General features: G+C 36.7%; 1 protein-coding gene across 4 annotated transcripts in view; it reads right to left on the bottom strand.

The window, feature by feature from the left end:
• WWP1 (WW domain containing E3 ubiquitin protein ligase 1) overlaps nt 1–20,741 on the bottom strand; it is a 150,138-nt gene that overhangs the window by 82,658 nt on the left and 46,739 nt on the right. For 3 of the 4 annotated variants that reach the window (XM_059394817.1, XM_059394814.1, XM_059394815.1), the window contains 4 exons: nt 13,696–13,833; nt 13,535–13,601; nt 10,159–10,343; nt 13–349 (listed from right to left, as the gene is read on the bottom strand). In XM_059394817.1, the coding sequence (XP_059250800.1) occupies nt 13–349; nt 10,159–10,343; nt 13,535–13,601; nt 13,696–13,833 (727 nt within the window). The remainder of the gene's footprint in view (nt 1–12; nt 350–10,158; nt 10,344–13,534; nt 13,602–13,695; nt 13,834–20,741) is intronic. The other variant, XM_059394816.1, reaches the window with a different exon arrangement.

Genomic DNA, 20,741 nt, shown 5'->3' with positions numbered 1-20,741 from the left:
TATTTAACATACCCTGATGGCAACGTTTCTGTGTTGGTACTTCCAGACTGCTGCCGTACAGGTTCCCCACACCCATCTGGCTGTCTTAATTTGGCTGCCTCAAAAGCAGAATTATTTCCAGAATTAGAGGCAGCAAGGTCTAAAGTACTTCTCGTTTCAGATCCAAATGCTGCACTGTTAGAAAGAATACATTCATTGTTTTCTGAGGAAGTCAGTATTTCTTGAACTGGAGGATCTTCAACAGTAGTATTAGTGCAATTTGAAGACAAGGCATTTTCTTCAGATACTATTGCAGTACCCGTGGTGGAAGCATTATCGGTTGGTGCAGATGAGGATGATTCTCCATTAACTGAAAAGGGAAAAATCAGTAAGATAAACTATCAAAGAATGACAAAGCAAACAACTCACCACTTGTACTTATTTGGTACCTAATTTACTCTGAGTAATGTATCAGGTACTGATGAAAATAAAATAAGATTGTATTTTTTCTTGCTCACATTTTAAATTTTTTTTTTAAGATTTTATTTATTTATTTGTCAGGGATAGAGGGAGAGGGAGCGAGCGAGCACAGGCAGAGGCAGAGGGAGAAGCAGGCTCCCTGTCGAGCAAGGAGCCCGATGTGGGACTCGATCCCAGGACACTGGGATCATGACCTGAGCCAAAGGCAGCGCTTAACCAACTGAGCCACCCAGGTGTCCCCTTGCTCACATTTTAGAGATGAACATATAAATAATAAAAATTTAAGAATAAAGTTGACCCTGGAACAACACAGGTTTGAACTATGTGGGTCCACGTACATGCAGATTTTTTCCAATTAATATAGTACAACTCTTCATGATTTTAACGTTTTCTCTACCTTACTGTACTGTTAGAATACAGTATATAAGATATATACAAAATAAGTGTCAATTGACTGTTTATATTACCGGTGAGGCTTGACAGTCAACAACAGACTCTTAGTAGTTAAATCTGTTGGGGGGACTCCAAAGTTACACAAAGACTTTCAGTTGGCAGGGGTTAAGGGGTGGGGTGACTGGGTGATGTTGGTGCTCCAAATCCCTTGTTGCTCAAAGGTCAACTGTGTGTATACATACACTAATAGCTTTAACTTAAGGAAAAGAGAAACCAACATGAGGATAACATGTTCTTCCTGCAAATGATCAATTTTCGAAGTCTGCATGGTTTATATAAAAACTTTAAATGATCCCTTTCAATCTCCCTTTTCATATGCAAATGGAGTGAATGTCAAACAGGTAGCTGATATCAAAAATGCCAATGGGGGAAACACACAGCAGCATTAATTTAGTACTACAGGGGACTGCCAGAAAGATCCAGGAATTCATTCTACACTTTCTGAAGAAATGACTCAGTACTGGGATCCACTAATACAATTTTCTTAATATTCTTTTTAAATGTGATTGATGAATTTCAATTATGTATCACTACTAAAGTGAGCCAAATTAAAACTATAAAGAGAATAGATTTTTGGCCAAAATGAAAGAAAATTCCACATAAAATTCTAATTGAAATGGGGGAGGAAGACCTAATTAAGAGTACTGGACTCATCAGGTAGATTTTTAAAGAAAGAAAAAGATTTAAACACTGGAAAGGAAATGTATATTAAAGGAATCAAACTATAATTACAAAATAAACAAGAGAATGAATTAAGTTCTGTCCAAATATGGGGGAGAGAATGGCTTCGGAAGGAAAAAAAAATACAACAAATAAAATACTTACAGTTAATCTGTATCAAACACTGTTAGATAACACAGAGAAATGAAAAGAGAATGTGCAGAGAGAGACTAAGTTCTGGTATCCTGTATATGATGCTCACTTAAGAAAATTATTTCATTTAATACTCTTCAACAGTACAGAAATCTCCAAAACTGAAAAAGCTTAGCAGTAGTCTCTTCAAAGCAAAATAACACTAAATGGAAAAGAGGAATAACTGAGAAAAGATAATCCAGCCCAAGAAGAGAGTCATAAACCTTTATGCATACTAAAACACAGCACACAATACACAAACTGTTAGCAACAAAGGAAGAAAATGAAATATTAAATAGCACCATTCAGTTGTTCATGGCAGAAACTTCTCTCCTACAATAATAATTCAACAGTAAGTGCTCTCAGCTCTTCTATTTGGACCACCACCTCCTGGTCCATCATTTTCTGCTTTTAATACCGGCAACAGCCTCTTAATTTTAGTCTGCCTGCTTTTTCTCTTGCCCAACAACTCATTCTCCAAATGACAGCCCAAAGAAATCATTTCCAAAACATGTAACTGATCTTTTCACTCCCCTACTTAAACACACCAGTGAATTCCTACTACTACCAGAATTCCGAACTCTTTAACCACAGCCTATACAGACTACATTACTCTGCTCCACAGCTATCCTTGATTTCTCACAATGGCCTTCCTTCTGTTCCTTGAACAGAACGAACCCCTTCCCATTCTGAAGATGTGCACTTGCAGTTCCCATGGTCTCTGAAATATCTCATGACTGGCTTCTCCTCATCATTTAGAGTTAATGCTCAACTACATCTTCAGAAAGCACTTGAGGCAGTGCTTGAGTACCTTATTTAATGCTGTTCCTAACCTGTTTAGTTTCTCTTGTTCTGAAATCATTTTATGTATTTGTTTTTATTTCTTTTCATTAAACTCAGAGGGTGAAAACTTTATCAGACTTGTTTACTCCTGTATCCCCCATTTGTTACAAAAGGCCTGGCATATGAAAACAATAAATATTTGTTGAGTCAATAAATTAATGACAATTCATAAAGGAAGAAATGAACTGAACATATCTCCCTCAAAACTATGCAGATTAAAGAGTGTTAGTAGAAATGTTAAGTTCATGAAGATTTAATAACACGATATATCTGACTTAAATTATAGTTAAAAAGTTTCTTACATACATATTCTATCCAAACACTAAAAATTTTTAGAAAAACTGACATGTCGAAGACCAAAAGAAAATCCCTAATTACACAATAAGGAGGACACATCCTAACTACCAATACACTAGAAACAAGTAGGATGCCTGGGTGGCTCAGTGGGTCAGGCGTCTGCTCAGCGGGAAGCCTATTTCTCCCTCTGCCTGACATTCTCCCTGCTTATGCACGTTCTCTCTCTGATAAATTAAAACAAACTAGAAATAAACAATATAAATACAACATATTAAAACGTTTACCTAAACTCTGACATAAGTTGCTAAACACTTTTTAAGGGTTATCTTATTTGGTCTTCAAAGAACAATGCTGAGACAGATACCAGCTTTATTCCCATTTTACTAGTTGAGAAAACTGATACTTTTATGTCCATAAAAATTATAGTTCTCTCCCAATCCAGAATCAATTTCCTTAAACAATAAACTACTGAGTTAAAGAGGAAATAATAATGAAGTTATAAACTTTAGGGAAATTAAGGGCAATGAAAACACTTGTATCAAATGCTAGTGGACAAAGCCAAAGAAATATCCAAAGATACAAGAAAGAATGGCAATAAATGAGCTTAACAGTCAATTCCAAAGCCAGGCAGGAAAAGTGGTACAAGGAATTAAAAGAACAGTAAAACATATCAGAATTTCCAAATTTACCTGCTAAGAATCAGTTGAGACCTTGCTGAAACTATAGATCTCAGTTTCCATTCTAGACTTAAAGGATTTCTGGGGGAAGCCTCTAAGGAAGGGTCTGAGAATCTGTTATTTTATTTTATTTTTTTTGAAGATTTTACTTATGTATTTGACAGAGAGAGATCACAAGTAGGCAGAGAGAGAGAGGGGGGGAAACAGGCTCCCCACTAAGCAGAGAGCCTGATGCCGGGCTCCATCCCAGGACCCTGAGCTCTCGACCCAAGCTGAAGGCAGAGGCTTTTACCCACTGAGCCACGCAGGTGACCCTGAGAATCTCTATTTTTAACAAATGCTTCAGATGATTCTTACCAGTAAATTTGGAGAAACCATTAAGTATACCTGAGTTTTATAAAGAAAACCACAGTATGAATAACATTAGGAATGCCACAAACCACTTTATATCACTAAGTCTCAAATACATAAACTACAGGGCACCTGGCTGGCTCAGTTGGTAGAGCATGCGCCTCTTGACGCCTGAGCCCCACTTTGAGTGCAAACATTGCTTTAAAAAGAAAAAAAAAAATCTTAAAAAAAAAAAAAGCTAAGCTTTGAAATACATTAACTGAATCAAAAGAAAGAAAAATTGAAAAGACTCCTCATAGGGCACCTGGCGGCTCAGTTGGTGGGGCAAGTTGACTCAATCTCAGAGTTTGAGCTTGAGCCACAGAGTGGGTGCAGTGATTACTTAAAAATAAAATCCTTAAAAAGAAAAGAAAAAAGAAAAAGACTCATCACAATAGAAATGAAAAAGTGATGTAAGATCTAATATCATTCCACCGAAGAGCACAAGACTCAGAATTTTGAACAGATCACTCCCATGTTACTTAAAATAGTACATTGGGGGGCACCTGGGTGGCTCAGTGAGTTAAAGCCTCTGCCTTTGGCTCAGGTCATGATCACAGAGTCCTTGGATCAAGCCCCACATGGGGCTCTCTGCTCAGCAGGGACTCTGCTTCCCCCTCTCTCTCTGCCTACCTCTCTGCCTACTTGCGACCTCTCTCCTGTCAAATAAATAAAATCTTTTTAAAATAAATAAATAAATAAATAAGATAGTACATTAGGGAAGAAAAAGAAAAATTCAGTTTCTTAATTTATTATGGGGGAGTAATACAGCTCTAAGGCTGAGGAATAAGAGGAATCAAGAGAATTAATAATTTTGGTTATCCATCAGAAACCCACAGTAAGCATCATATATTATGACATTAGGAGAATTTAAGACATTAGGAAAATTTCCATTAAGGTCAGAAACAAACCAAAATCAGAAACAAGGAGGATCATAATCACCACTCCAATACTGCTGGGAAAAATATTGGAAATAAAATGATGAAACTCATTCACAGAGGTTAAGTTTATTTAGAACACTACAAAAATCAACTGAAAAACTCTTAGTACCATTTGGCCGAAATATTTTAACACAATAACCCTATGCAAGTTCAACATTAAAATTACACTCAAGACCTATCTAAACAAACCCAGAAAACATTACTAAGAGACATTTTAAAACACAGAATGGATGGAGAGAGACATAATCTTCCTTGGATGGGAAGATTCAGCACTGTTAAAAAAAAATACTAATAACAATTAACTCCTTAAAATGCAAATACTGGTAAGGAAGGAGAGCAAGAGGAATTCTCAATCATTGCTAGTGGGAAAACAAAAAGGTAGAGCCACTTTGGAAGACAGTTTTGCAGTTTCTTACAAAAATAACCATACTCTTATTATATAATCCAGCAGACACAGTCCTCAGTGCAGTTAAAGTAAAAAATTTATGTCCACACAATAACCTGCACATCAATATTTGTATCAGCTCTCTATATAATTGCCCAAACCTAGAAGCAACCAAGAGGATAAGCAAATAAGAGTATATCCACAAAACAGAGGATTATTCAGCAGTCCCAGAAATGAGGTATCAAGCAATGAAAAGATATCAAGGAGGCTGAAGTGCGTATTGCTAAGCGAACGAAGAATCCTAACTATGTGACATTCTGAAAAAGGCTGAACTATAGAGACATTAAAAAGATGAGTGGTTCCTAGGAGTGTAGGGAATTAAACAGGTGGCACTCAGGGGATTTGGGAAATGGTAAAACACTTCTGTATGATACTGTACTGGTGGGTACATGACAGCCATTTCTTTGCTTTGCTTTATTTATTTTTAAAGTAGGCTCCACGCCCCAGGGTGGAGCCCAACACAGGGCATGAACTCACTACCCTGATATCAAGACTTGATGTGAAATCAAGAGTTGAGCATTTAACCCACTGATCTACCCAAGGGCCCCAACAACATGCATTTCTTAAATGTCACAAAACCCACATAACACAAAGTGTGAGCCTTGATGTAAACTATGGGCTATAGTTCATAATAATGTATTTATACTGGTTCATTAATTATAACATATATACCACAGTAATACAAAATGTTAATAGGGACAATTCTGAGTGGGCATATCTTTTTTTTTTTTTTTTTTTTTAATTTATTTGACAGATAGAGATCACAAGTAGGGAGAGGCAGGCAGAGAGAGAGGGGGAAGCTGGCTCCCTGCCGAGCAGAGAGCCCGATGTGGGGCTCGATCCCAGGACCCTGAGATCACGACCTGAGCAGAAGGCAGAGGCTTTAACCCACTGAGCCACCCAGGCACCCCGAGTGGGCATATCTTTGATTGGAGAAATTACTTTTGATATGTATCTGTGGTTCTCAACTGCAGACAAATTTGTCCGCCACTCCAAAGACATTTTAGCCATGTCACAGCTAGGGGAAGGAGAGGATATTACTAGTGTCTAGAGGGTACAGATCAGGAATGTGTAATACATTAGACAGCCACCCACAACACAGAATTATCTGGCCCAAGATGTCTTAAGCCCAATAGGGCTTAAGTTGAGCAACTGTGATGTGTATATATATAAACAGCCAGCAAGCAGAGCCCTGCAAAATAAACATCTGTCTACGCTAGCTGCGAAATAAATACCTGTCAACAAATGATGAAAGGATGAGTGAAAGGACAAACTACCAGAAAGGCAAAAAGGAAAGGGAAGGCAGAGAGAGAAACAGAGGGAGGGAAGTCAAGATCATAGACTCTTTGCTCGTGAAAGAATGTGGAAAATTTTATGTAAGCTAGTATTTAAAAATGTGTGACAGGTAGAATAGAAGTTCATGCAAAGCATTTCCTTCTCTACAGATATAAGACCATACCAACTGACTTGGGTGGTTTTGTTTATTTTTTTTTTAAGTTTTTGTACATTTTTTAAAAAAGATTTTATTTATTTGTTTATTTAGTGAGACAGAGAGAGAGTGAGTACTGGGGGGCGGGGGCAGAGGGAGAGGGACACCCAAGCAGACCACAGGCTAAGTGCAGACAAGGGCTTGATTCTAGGACCTTTGAGACCACCACCAGAGGAGAAGTCAAGAGTCGAATGTTCAACCAACTGACTGAGTCACCCAGGTGCCACCCACTAACTTGGTTTCTTAATGAATGCATCCCAATCCTTACTTTCAGCTGTTATGACATTTTGTTTACAAGACTTATCACCCTACTTTCCCGTTTAATCCTTGAGAAGCTTCCCTTGTCTTTTATGATAGGCCCCTCTCAAAGCACCATGCATCTGTCCTTACTACAACTGTTCGAGTGAAGCAGAAAAAGGCAGAAATGCTGGAGTCCTTGAGTTCATTTTTAGTCCCTTTTAAAGGTGTGACAAAGAACTGCTTCTATATATGAACCTTAAGTTTCTTTAAAGTCAATTCATGCAAATGTTCGAGGGGGCCTTTAGTGGTGGTGTGGTTCTTTATCGTGACTGCAGTGGCAGCTCCATGAAGCCAGACATGATAAACTGCACAAAACTAAAGGCACACACAATGCAAATATAACTGGTGAAATGCAGATTTTGTCAATGCCAATTTCCTGATTTTAATAGTGTATTATAGTTATATACTGTATGTTAACATTGGGGGAGGCTGGTGAAAGAAACATGGGACCTGCCTGTACATTTTTGGGAAACTTTCTATAATTATCCCAAAAGCTATAAACAAAAGTTTAACAAACATGAAATCAGTTAGTTCTGCCTAAAACTTACCATACTGAGCACTGATCTATTTTATTAATAAGAGAATAATTATGTATTAGAATAAGTCATTTTGTACTAGAAGTTTTGGGACAGTGGGAAGTTGCGAAGAAAACTATTTTTATTAAGTACCTACCACCATTCAAAGACTATGGTAGATATTTTAGAATATCTCATTTGGCATTTGAAAAAAATCCTACCAGGTAGTTAAGTATTACCTTCTTTTTATAAATGGAAGAGCTAAATTTTGATATGAAATTTGTCCAAGATCACACAGTTAACACATTAAATGATAGACCTGGGATTTGAACAAAGTCCTATTAGAGAATCTAATCTCTTCAATCATGACTGTTTCCTTTCCTAGCTTAAAATAACTAATATTTACAGCAATAAAACTTACAAATGGACCCTGTTAATCAAAACCCAAATGCACAGGAGGGAGGAAAAAAAATCCCCCCCAAAAGTCCTCTTGTATAATACCATCTCCGGTAAAATGAAATTATTTGTCTTAAAATTCCTTAGCACAGGCCCACAATCCCTTATCTGAAAACCCTGGGGCTGAGTATATTCCAGAATCTGTAAGTCTTCAGAATTTAGAAAATTAATATGGCACATTTGTTCTATATTACATTACTATGTGAGCAGATTTTGGGAACTATACATTGTCATCACACTGTAATATTTCTGTGGCAAAATAGAGAGATACACCACGCATGATAAACTATGAATACCTTTAAAACATTTCTAGTCATTTTGCCATCAAAGGAGTTTACCAAAACATTCTTTTGGTTTTAAAGATTTTAGGACTTCGAACTGTAACTAAGGGATTAAAACATGTAACATGTTATACACAGAACATGCACACTCCTACTCCATACCCACACTCCAACATGAAAACTGATTTTAAAGTTCTTGATTAAAAGAGGAATACAATTTTTGCACTTATGTCTTAAAGACTACTACCCCATTCCTTGAGAAGTACCTGAATTCATCCTCCTAAGAGATGACTGATCACACAAAACACACTGGCAGAATGGTTGCTACCAACAGAGAAGGTTCCGGAAGTCTTTGTAAACTGGCCAATAGAATGACAGATGGGATTGTTTTGTCAGATGCCACCAACAATTATCAGAGGAGGTGAAAACACAATCACGAAGTTGGATAAGGGAATATAAGTTGAAGCCTATCACAGTATGAAAGATGAAAAGTACAACTTTGCGACACTATAAAAATCACACACATCAAAGTGAAGCAGAGGGCAGAGAGCTTAGAGAGCTCTTCTACTCCCTACTGTTACCTCTCTATTCCTCAATTCCTCCTGGGAGAAAGGGAAAGACTTTAGTATCTATTTCAATTATTATGGTGAGCATTAAATCAGTAAATAGACATATAGTGTTTAGAACATATATAGCACAAATATTAGAGATCATGATTGTCCAGGGTTTCCATGCATTTAATGTGAATGTTGTGGCAATTACTTACAATGGAGCCTTCAACTCTAGTTCGTTTGTGTTTTAACTTCACCTTGAAATTTCAGGCAAGGATAAATAAGAGAAGAATGGGCGCGCACACACACACACACACACACACACACACACACACACACACACGATCCTTATTTATACCTCTGGGGAAATATAAATATCCCCAGCTTCTAATATTATAGCAATGGGTGGGGGGGGGGGGCCTCGGTAAGTATTCCCTCCTTTTGCATTAGCATCTGAATATACCCAAACACTAAACTATGCAACTAAGCAGTGGTCAATAGATATTTTCACCAATCTACTCAAATAGCTAAATATTTTAGGAAGAAAAGCTAACTTACCAAATTCCACAGAGTTTAAATGGAGGATGATGACAAGAATGAAACATAGTGGTCATACAAGCCTTTCTGAAATGAGCATTCATCATTCTTATATATTTCATGAATCAGGAGTGAACTTAGTAAGTAACTGGCCCTTTATCTAATTACTTCCAGAAATATCTGTGGTATAAGCCCAAGAATCTAATTATAAGTGCATGCTTAGTGAAATGTACTACTACTTCTAAACTGAATATGTATTTGGAATACCCTCCTAAATAATCTGGAAAAATTGAAATTATTCGAAAATATTTCAGGTACTGTGATCTTTAAATTCCTAGCATAGACTTAAAGATTAAGAAAGAATATACAGTAGGAAGTGTAGGCACAGGTTCATAAAGTTTAATTTAGTTTTCATTTAAGAAACACATCATATGAGCGTCTGGGTGGCTCAGCCCCTGGATGTCTGCCTTTGGCTCGGGTCATGGTCCCAGAGTCCTGGGATTGAGCCCCATATCAGGCTCCCTGATCAGTGGGAAGCCTGCTTCTCTCTCTCCCACTCCCCCTGCTTGTGTTCTCTCTCTCACTGTCTCTCTCTGTCAAATAAATAAAATCTTAAAAAAAAAAAAAAAAACCCAAAAACAGAAACAATGAGTCATAAATCACCATGCTTACCAGTGTCATTGGCAGGCTCAGATGTGAGTGGTTTTGGAGCTGGTGTGGCTTTGGGTCTGGCAGCAACCTGAGACGGAGATGAAGGTGTGCTGTCTCCATTAACTACATATGAACAGCATGAGTTTTGAACTAGACTGCTTGTGGGTGCATGATTATCTGTTCCATTAGTACCTTCAACAGCCAACCTTTAAAAAAAAAATAAAAAAGATGCTTTCTTTAACAAGTAGAATTAAATAACTTTCCATCAGAATTGTCATTAAGATTTACCAAATTCTTAATATTCAAACAAAGTGAAAGGTAACAAGAGTAATGAACAAATGATATAGCATGCTTTTATTACATTAAAGTTTACATTACTTTCAGTTCCAAGTGTATCCACACTGGCAGGTAACTGTACACTCAGATACACAAATACACTAAATCAAAATGAATTCAGTCCCTCACAGTAATGACCAAGTCATACATTTTAAATATTTAAGTCTAAGATTAATCTTTTTTTTAAAATGCTCTAAAAGTATTTTCAAAAAGCTTATGGAACTTTAAAAAATCAATTCCAACCTACTGTAATTTTATAGAATCCTGGAAAATAAACTGAAAGGTCTTCAAATATTGATTAAAAATTACAATGTACTGGCACTAAAATAATGAGCACATGAGAATCAGAAAAGCTAAATATTATATTGCAGAGTTAGAAGAATCTATAGTATATATGAACTGCAAATAAGTAAATAAATCTCCAATTACAAAATCAAACATTTTAAATCTTATTGGCAGTGGACAGAGAGTTGGGCGATATCACGTAAGTTAACCATTTCTCCAAATACACAGGCTACCCTATATGCACCCCTCCACAAAGCAGCCTTAATGTTTTTTTAAAAGACATAAATCAGGAACACCTGGGTGGCTCAGTAGGTTGAATGTCTGCCTTCAGCTCAGGTCATGGTTCTGAGGTCCTAGGATCAAGCCGCCCTGCACTGGGCTCCCTGCTCTGTGGGGAGCCTGCTTTTACCTTTTTCTCTGCCTGCACTTGTGCTCTATCAAATAAATAAAATCTTTAAATAAATAAATAAATCAGATCAGATCAGATCATGTCCGTAAGCCCTGCCCATCTTCCTCAAATCTATTTCTCTCCAAAGTTCCCTCTTGCTCACCTTGCAACAGATATACTATGTATCAATTTTAATGACTATGAAAACATGCTGTAAAGTTTTCAAATGTTTATGAAAAATTATTATACATAGGCAGTAATATTATAATGATTACAGGATTATAAAAAAAGGTTAAATATTATATTCTAGAGCTGGAAGAATTTGTAGAGCATAAATTAACTAAAAATAAACCCAAGGTCTTTGTACTTGCTATGCCCTCTACCTAGAATAATGCTCTTCTGTCAGAACTCTGCATGGATAGTACATTTTTGGCTTTTTAATTGTAATTCAAATGACATTTCTTTAGAGATGATTCCCCCGACATTTCTTTTTAAAATAGGCTCCCTTCCATTCCTGTCACCTTGTCCTATTTCAAGGACTTCACAGTTCTTATCACTATTTCCAATTAGTTAATTTATTTCTTCACTTGTTTACTATCTACTTTCTCCCACCAGAATGCAATTTCACAGGAATAGGGCCAGTACAAACATGTGAAAAGTATCTGATGAAAAATTAACAAATGAATAAATGCCACTCTCCCTTCCTTTGTCACTTATATATCTGGAAAGGGAGGTCTTCAGGAAGTTCGGACAGGTGAAGTCTGAAGGAAGCTCCCAAGTGATTCCTATGATTTGCACAGCCCTCCCCCGCCACTCAGCAAGAATCAGTGATCCAGGAGTCTAAAAGAACGCATGTGAAGTTCTCCTGGTGCTGTAGATCTAATCTTTCCTTCAAAATGCCTTACCATATGCAGTAAACAACATTAGGTTTCAGACCGGTGACGATTCAAGCTCCTTTACCCATCTAAAATTGTATTTCAAAAATTATAAAAACAGATGTGATTATAGATACATAAAAACAAAAAAAATATTTTAATCTACCTAATTTTTCCACCCTTTTACTTCTTAATTTTCTCATATGCTAAGTAAATATATTTATTTAAGCCAAGTATATTTTCAGAAGATACATTCATCTATTCAAGTACTCTTAAGAAATTTAGGAATAATGATGTTACTAATTCTGTGTATTAATAGAAGCAACACTTTGTCATAAACAGTATTTTTTTTTTTTGAAGATTTTATTTATTTTAGAGAGAGAGAGAGAACACAAGCCAGGGGAGAAGGAGAAGCAGGCTCCCCACTGAGGAGGGAGCCCAATGTGCGGCTAGATCCCAGGATCCTGGGATCATGACCTGAGTCAAAGGCAGATGCTTAACTGACTGAGCCACCCAGGTGCCCTATTTATTTATTTTTTTAAAAGATTTTATTTATTTGTCAGAAAGAGAGAGCACAAGCAGAGTGAACAGCAGGCTGAGGGAAAAGCAGGCTCCCTGTTGAGCAAGGAGCCTGATGAGGGACTTGATCCCAGGACCCTTGGGCTCATGTCCTGAGCTGAAGGGAGACACTTAACCAAGTGAGCCACCCAGGCATCTCCAGAAAGTTTTTTATTTACTGTCATCAAATGTGAATACAAGGGAGTTTCTGAGATGGCAGGGTGAGTTCTGAGGAAAGACTATAATCTGTGGAGCATGTATCTTATAGTGATCTGCAGGAAGCTGCCAACTGAGACAGCAAAAAGATATCCATTTTCCACATCAAAAAGATATCCATTTTCCACATTATCTGAGTCTATCTATTTACTGATAAAAATATGCCTAAATACAGATTTTAAGAAGCCATTACCAATAAAAAAAGAATGAAGGACTGATACATACTATAACATGGATGAACCTTATGCTAATTAAGAACAGCCAGTAAGAGAAGGCAAAATATTGTATGAATCTATTCTTAAGAAATGGCCAGAATAGTCAAAGCCACTTGGGACAGAAAATAGATTAGTGGTGCCAGGAGATGGGAGGAGAGAGGAACGAGGAGAGACAGCACATGAGTACAGTCTCCTTTTGAGGGTGATGAGAATTTCTGAAATTAGATAGTGGTGATGTACCAAAATCTACTGAAGTATATATTTTAAAAGGGTAAACCTTTTGGTGTATGTATTATTATCTCAATGAAGTTCTTATTTCTTTAAAAACTACTTAAAACAAAAAAAAAAAACTACTTTAGAAACTACAGTCATTTCTTTAAAAATTTTACAAGAATTCAAACAAAAAGTTTAGATAGAATTTTTAAATTCTATGGCAAACTTTAAACTAAGGTTAAAATGTAAAGCTTTATAATATGGAAAATGTTACATTACCTTGCCACAAATACTAAAATAAAATATTCTACCTGGAGGTTGGTCTTGTTGAAGGGTCTCCATTTTCATGTAAGGCATCACCATTTTGCTGTATTTCTACTGAACAACAAGAAAGCAAGCAAGCAGGTTTTTATATACGTCTTGCTGGGGTTTTTTCCTCTTCAAATTTTAAGAACACATAAAATTATCTTACTGGTTGGAGATGAGCTGCAATTTGTTAGATCTTCTTGCTCAATCACCAGTCCATCGAGCACAACTGTTAATTCACCAGTTTGCACTATGCCATTCTTGTTTTCCAAAGAAAGTTTTAATTGTTCTTTCACGCTTTCCACTAGGGAAAAAAAAAATCTTAAGTTAAAAGCTTTTGCCACATACAAAATGATATGTTAGAAATCAAAACTACACATCAAGAATTAGTCTAGTTCAGTACTTGATGGCTACATGTGGGAAGAATTATTCCACTTTTAACTGTAGACCCTTCTATATGGTATCAGGCTCACTTCCCTTTCACACCAAGTTGAAAAACTCCTTGTCCCTCACCCATGCTCTCAATGTCATCTTTAATTGCTCCTCTGCACTGTATAAAGCACAGAGAACATATAAATATATGCAGATAATGCACACAACAATTATCTAAACTTACTCTTCAGTCCATAAGACTTGTGGTTAAGGCAAAATTTCTGCATGGAAGTCGGGCAGTCTGGTTACTGATTCTAGCCCTGAAGCTTTGAGTGAGTAGTCAAACTATAAAAAAGCCTCAGTTCCAGTCATTATAAAATGGAGATAATAAAGGCATCAAACTAAAAAGGACTGTCGAAAGGCCTAAGTGCAAAACCACACAAAGTTCTTCGTACCACACCTGATACATGTTAAGCACCCAATAAATTATAAAATACTATGACAATAGTTTATTATTTTTTTTCATAGAAGACCAAATATTTCCTTCCTGTTTTAGGATTCCTAGCTCTTACTTAAACTCAAGGTCATTTTCCTTTGACTTCTATTCCACAGAAATGTAAGTTTTTACTGATCCCTTTACTATTCAAAATGAAGCCAATTACTTCAGTCTGATATGTATTTTTTTTTTCAGTCTGATATTTACTGGCTCTGTCTGCAGCTTCTTGAACCATGGAACATAGTTCTTCTTAGATTATGCCCTTAACTTTGTTCTTTCCTATATTGAACAAATTTGAGTCTCCCCACAATGATCAAAATATCCAGCATAAACATACTAATTATCCAAATACAGAAAAGAAAAAAAAAATCTGGAGCCACTATAATCACTGGACAGAAATTCTTTGCAAAAAATTTAAGAACCATATAATAAAAGAAGACCTTTTAGATTACCTACCTCAAACTTTATACATCATAAACCTCATTTCTACTGCACATCACAAAAATATTAATAAAGGCGATTAGAGACTAGACAAAATACAAAAGTGTGGGGAAAAAAAAACTACAAAAGCATGAATTTCATCTTTACCTAGACTCTAATAATCTATATCTGAAGAAAACTACACTGACCACCATTCTATTTCATTTTTGTCATCACTTTTATTTAAAGTATCTGGAATATAGAGATTTAGTTCTTGTTCCTAAAATATTTAGCTTGAGTAGATTCTTAAAGAATACTCTTTCCAAAATCCCTTTAGCATACATCTTGGTGGTAAATTCTCTCTTATCTTAATCTGAATCTCATCTTTAAAAAATTTGTTGAGCACACTATTTTATACTGATGATAATCTCTCACTTTTTGAGGATATTTTTACCACTATCATCTTCTTTTACTGCTAATTCTGTAATTCTAATTTATAAATCCATCCAAATCACCTCTTTCTCTAAAGCTGTTTTTTGTCTTTAGGGTCATGCATTTCACTTGCTGAAATCATGACTTTATCATTTTGCTTTGGATATAATGGACTGAAGAATTTATTTTTCACTGGTATTCAAATATAGTCATTAACTCGTAAAATACCTCCTCTACTCCATCCTCTATTGCAGGGCTTAGCAAACTGGCTGCAGGCCAAATCTGACCACCTACCTATGTTTGTGAATAGTTTTATTTGAACACAGTCACGTTCATGCATTTACGTATCTTCTACGCCTGCTTTCCCACTACAATGGAAGAGCTGAGTATGTACAAAGAGACTGTATTACCTACAAGGCTTAAATATTTACTATCTTAGCCATTTAAAGAAAGTATTTGCCAACCCCTGCTTACAATGGCTTCTTCTTAAAATTTATAATCTTTGGTGGTGGGTTCATTCTCTGATATTAAACTAAGAGTAGTATTTGGGCTTTAGTACTGTCAGGGTCTGTTTCTAATTCTGTCAGTGGTTTGAGGGCACCCCCGAGGGTCTAGACTACAGGAGTCCAAGCTCAGCTCCCTTATCTGATTAGCCAAAAGCTCAGTATCCTGAAAACTGCTATCAGCATTTCCAGTCTATAAGATTTTCCTTGCCTTTATTTATTATTATTATTATTATTATTATTATTATTATTATTTTATTTTATTTATTTTTTGGGGGGGAAGAAGAGGGCCTTGAAGAACGCTTTGTCTCTGTAAAAATCGTTAATGCCACAAAAATTTGTTCTATCCGGGACATATTTGCTCTGCTCCGCAGGAGGCTGTTTACAAAACCAAGACTTTCACAATTCTAACGACTGGATATATTCACAATTCTGGAATACTGGGATATAACATTTCTGAGTCCTAAAATTCAGAGGAGTATCACATAAATAATTCCCATCTACACATGCATCTATGTATGTTGGCAGGGGGAATAAGAGTATTATTCTAACATATAAACAAACCAATTCAGACATACTCATCTATTCAATATATAAATGCCCAATGTGTACCAGATACTATAATGAAAAAGCAGGATAAACACTGACCAGCCTAAAGTAAACCTCCGTACCATTACTCCACTTAATTCTTTTAATAGATGTATCACCAGAATTTTGGGGGAGGAGGTGGAGAGGACCTGACCTCCCCAACTAAACTGAAGTCTCTGAAAGAGCAGAAATTGTGTCTATCTAATTTAGTGATGTATCCTCAGTACCTGACAGAGGTAGGTGCTTAATAAATGGTTTGTTTGTTTGTTTTTTTAAGATTTATTTATTTGACAGAAGGAGATCACAAGTAGGCAGACAAGCAGGCAGAGAGAGAGGAGGAAGCAGGCTCCCTGCTGAGCAGAGAGGCCCAGGCAGGGCTGGATCCCAAGACTCTGGGATCATGACCTGAGCCAAAGGCAGAGGCTTTAACCCACTGAGCCACGCAGGCGCCCAAAGTTCTAAAAAATTATTAAGAAAGGACTGTCCTCAGGAAACTTACAATTTTACAACTTTTAATCTATAATCTGATTTTTCCTCTTCGACATTCTTTCTTAGTTTTAGTAGGGCAAAGAACAATCTAAGCCTCTGAGAAGCTAGGTATACAATTAGATGATTTATTCTTCTATCACCAATTTGTAAAACAAACAAACAAACAAACAAACTTACACATTCTTTCCCCAAGGAAAATAAAGTATCTCCAAAAATTTGTTTTTTAAGGTGTTTCACATATTTAGATTTAACTCAGTCATATTCTGAAGCCATTTTTAAAAACTACTACTATCTATTACTAAGTAAAAAAATTACCCTTAAGTTTAGTCACTAAAAGTAACAACAATCATTTATTACGGTTCAGTTTCTGAAAGCTAGAATTTTGAGAGGGGATAGAAAATCTGCTTAAATGATGGCTCATACACATAGCTAACAAGCTGAGTGCTGAGAGCTGAGAAGAGGACTCAGCTCCTCTCCATTTAGGTGTTTCTATAGAGCTTCTTGGATCTTCACAATGAAAATTTCTAGGTACATAATTCAAGAGACAAAGGCAAATACTGGAATGTCTTTTATGACCAAGCATAGGAGGTCCTTTACCATTACTTGTTTTTTTTTTTTTTTTTAGATTTTATTTATTAATTTGACAGACGGAATCTCAAGTAGGCAGAGAGGCAGGCAGAGAGAGAGGGGAGGAAGCAGGCTCCCCACCGAGCAGAGAGCTGGATGTGGGGCTCGATCCCAGGACCCTGGGATCATGACCCAAGCCAAAGGCAGTGGCTTAACCCACTGAGCCACCCAGGAGCCCTGGTCCTATACCAGGCAACGAGACAGCTATGCATAGCTGGAATCTTCAAACTGCTCACTCCCTCTGACCTAGTCATTTCAAAAAAAGAACTCGCAACTTAGCAAACTAAACAAATTAGTATTACCTAAGTAAGACGAAAGCAAATTTTTAAATAAAATTAAATTTGACTTATGCTCTGTCCTCTGTCATAAATGACACATTTCTCTGCTTTGTCTCCCAACCATTCAACGTAAAGGGATAATTTTCAAATTATCTGATTACTGTAAATCACTTGGGACATAATTCAATTAAAAGTGAACTTAATGGATTTCAAAATGCTTTCCTCAACAAAGCTAAGTTCTTGGTTCTACTAAGACCATAAACAAACAAACAAAAACCTAACACAGTGTAGTCCCCAGGATTTGAGTGGCAGCTATCTGACTTCTCCCTCAGGTGTTTAAAGTGGCTCCATCAGACTCAAAATTGAAATACAAGACCAAGTTCTATACACACTCTGATATGGATATTAGTTATGCTGCTCTTACATTTTTCACCCACGAATGGTGACAAAGATTCTCTCCTTAAGCAAACTCCAATCAGACTCCTCGGAGTCATCTTCTTGAGTGGGCCTCAACCTTGGCCTATTAAAAACTGCAAATGCTCAGCACAAATGATCTCATCCATCACTTCTCCCCACATTAAAAAACCTGAACACACACTAACAGAGCTGTAACAACGCAAGGATGATTGTAGCCCCACTTATATTGCCTACCTGAGAAAATTCAGGGCTGTTAAAAAAAAATTTCATGTTTGTTCCAGTCTACACCTGTGAGAGGACTCGGACACCCTGACCTTAGAGCATTTACTAAAAAGGGCTTACAATGGTGAATTCTTCCACTCTCCCTTTGTGATCTACAGCTTACCCATTGAACAACGTAGGGTTCAGGGGCACTGACTCCTGGTGCAGTTGAAAATCCCCCTTTAACTTTTGACTCCCCCCAAATTTAATTATTAACAGCCTACAGATAACCAGATGCCTTACTGATAACAGAAACAGTCAGTGAACATATATTTAAAATGCTATATATGTATTATATACTGTATTCTTATAATAAATTAAGCCAGAGAAAAGAAAAATATAACCAAGAAAACCATAAAGAAGAGAAAATGTATTTATGGTACTGTAATGTAAAAAATCCAAAAATATAAGGGAACCTGTACCATCCAAACCTGTGTTGTTCAAGGGGCAACTGTAATGTTATCCTCTGTAACTTGGGAGTGTCTTTGTCCATGATGTGAAAGCCACTCCTCGGGACTGTAATCATCAGGAAGGCTAGGGCTTCGGACTCACTGTCTATGTGGGAGAAGAGAATTCCAACCAGCAGAAAAAAAACTGGCCTATCACATTTATACCAATAAACCCTTCATCATTTTTTACTTCTCTGACTCTACTTAGCTTCCACCCTTACCCTGCCACTTCCTCATTGTCCCTTTGAAATGCCCAGTTACCATTACTGCTATACAAATACAAATTTAGTTCAGTTTAAGCTGGACCGTCTTCCTTATTGCAACAGTGTATTACTGATTAAAATCTGTCCTTATCATTTTAACTAGTATCATGCTTTACCTTTAATAATGGAGGGATTCTTCTTTCACAGTTTAAGAAATAGTGGGATTAAGAGAAAGAAATGTATCTCAGATATCAGTATCCACGGCTGATGACATACCACATACCTCTGGATAGCCAATTAGATAACTTCTATAATTTAGAATGGCATCCACATGATCTAAAAACATAACTAAAGGTTGGAGTGCAAATGAGGGCTTAAACCTACATAACTTCTCAGACAATGTATCAGAGGACTGCATAAGCAAAAACTCTGGTCATTATCCAACCAGGTTATGACAAGAAAAAAAAAATGAAGGTTCAGGCTTGCCTGGATTTAAATGTGAAGAAATGAAAGAACTTCCCTAGTAAGTTTCTACTGGGTATTTTTGGGGAAAATATAAGATGATTTTAGGTTGGTTTAGTTGTGGGTTTTAAGACTTTAACAACTTAAAACAACCATGAAGGCCAAAAAAGTATCTTCAAAACTGGGAGATATATCTATTCAAATCAATTAAGCCTCTACTCTCACCTCAAATTTATCAGGAGAAGGGATAGAAAAACATGAATTTGTGAGAAGAAAATGTCAGAGCCTTAAGTACAGAAGAAATTAGGCCATAAATTTGAAGAGGGACAATGTCTAAGTGCCAAACCAAGAGGCTAAAACAAAGGCACCCAAGAATTTTGTCAATTATGAATGCATTTTTAAATTCTACAAGGCTACCTTGAACTACACTAACTTTCTTTTATTCTAATTAAAATTAAAAGCTAAGGTTCAGAAAACCAGTGTTCTAGTCAAAACTTCTGTTCTTGAGCAAGCCACTTACATTAAAAGTTACTTAATAAATGAGTCACTTGGATTAATGCCCAAAGGGTTCTTTTACCTTTAAAGCACTATGATTCACAAGCTTTAAATTTACTTACCTTCTGTTATAGGCTGAGCTATGTTCTGCTACCCCACCCCCCAATTCATATTTTTAAGTCCTAACCCCTGGTACCTCAGGAGGTGACTCAATTTAGAAATAGCATCTTTGAAAAGGTAATTAAAATGAGGTGCCTCTTCCAATAATGACTGGTGTCCTTTTACAAGGAAGAAATTCTGATATAGACACATGCACGGAGGGAAGAAAATGTGAAGATATAAGAAGATGGCCATCTATAAACCAAAAGAGAGAAGTCCTCTGAAGATACCAACACTGCTGACATCTTTTTTTTTTTTTAAGATTTTATTTATTTATTTGACAGAGATCACAAGTAGGCAGAGAGAGAGAAGGAAGCAGGCTCCCTGCTGAGCAGAGAGCCCGATGCGGGACTCGATCCCAGGACCCTGAGATCATGACCTGAGCCGAAGGCAGCGGCTCAACCCACTGAGCCACCCAGGCGCCCATTGCTGACATCTTGATTTCAACCTTCTAATGGCCAGAATTGTGAGAAGGTACACTTGCTATTTAAGACACGCAGTCTTTGGTGTTTGGGTATGACAGCTCAGGCAAACTAATATACCTTTCAATAATTTAAAAAA

The sequence above is a fragment of the Mustela nigripes genome, chromosome 3, assembly GCF_022355385.1.
Source record: "Mustela nigripes isolate SB6536 chromosome 3, MUSNIG.SB6536, whole genome shotgun sequence".
NCBI lineage: Eukaryota > Metazoa > Chordata > Mammalia > Carnivora > Mustelidae > Mustela > Mustela nigripes.
The sequence above is the reverse complement of the archived record's forward strand: the minus strand, read 5'-3'. Positions and strand labels throughout refer to the sequence as shown.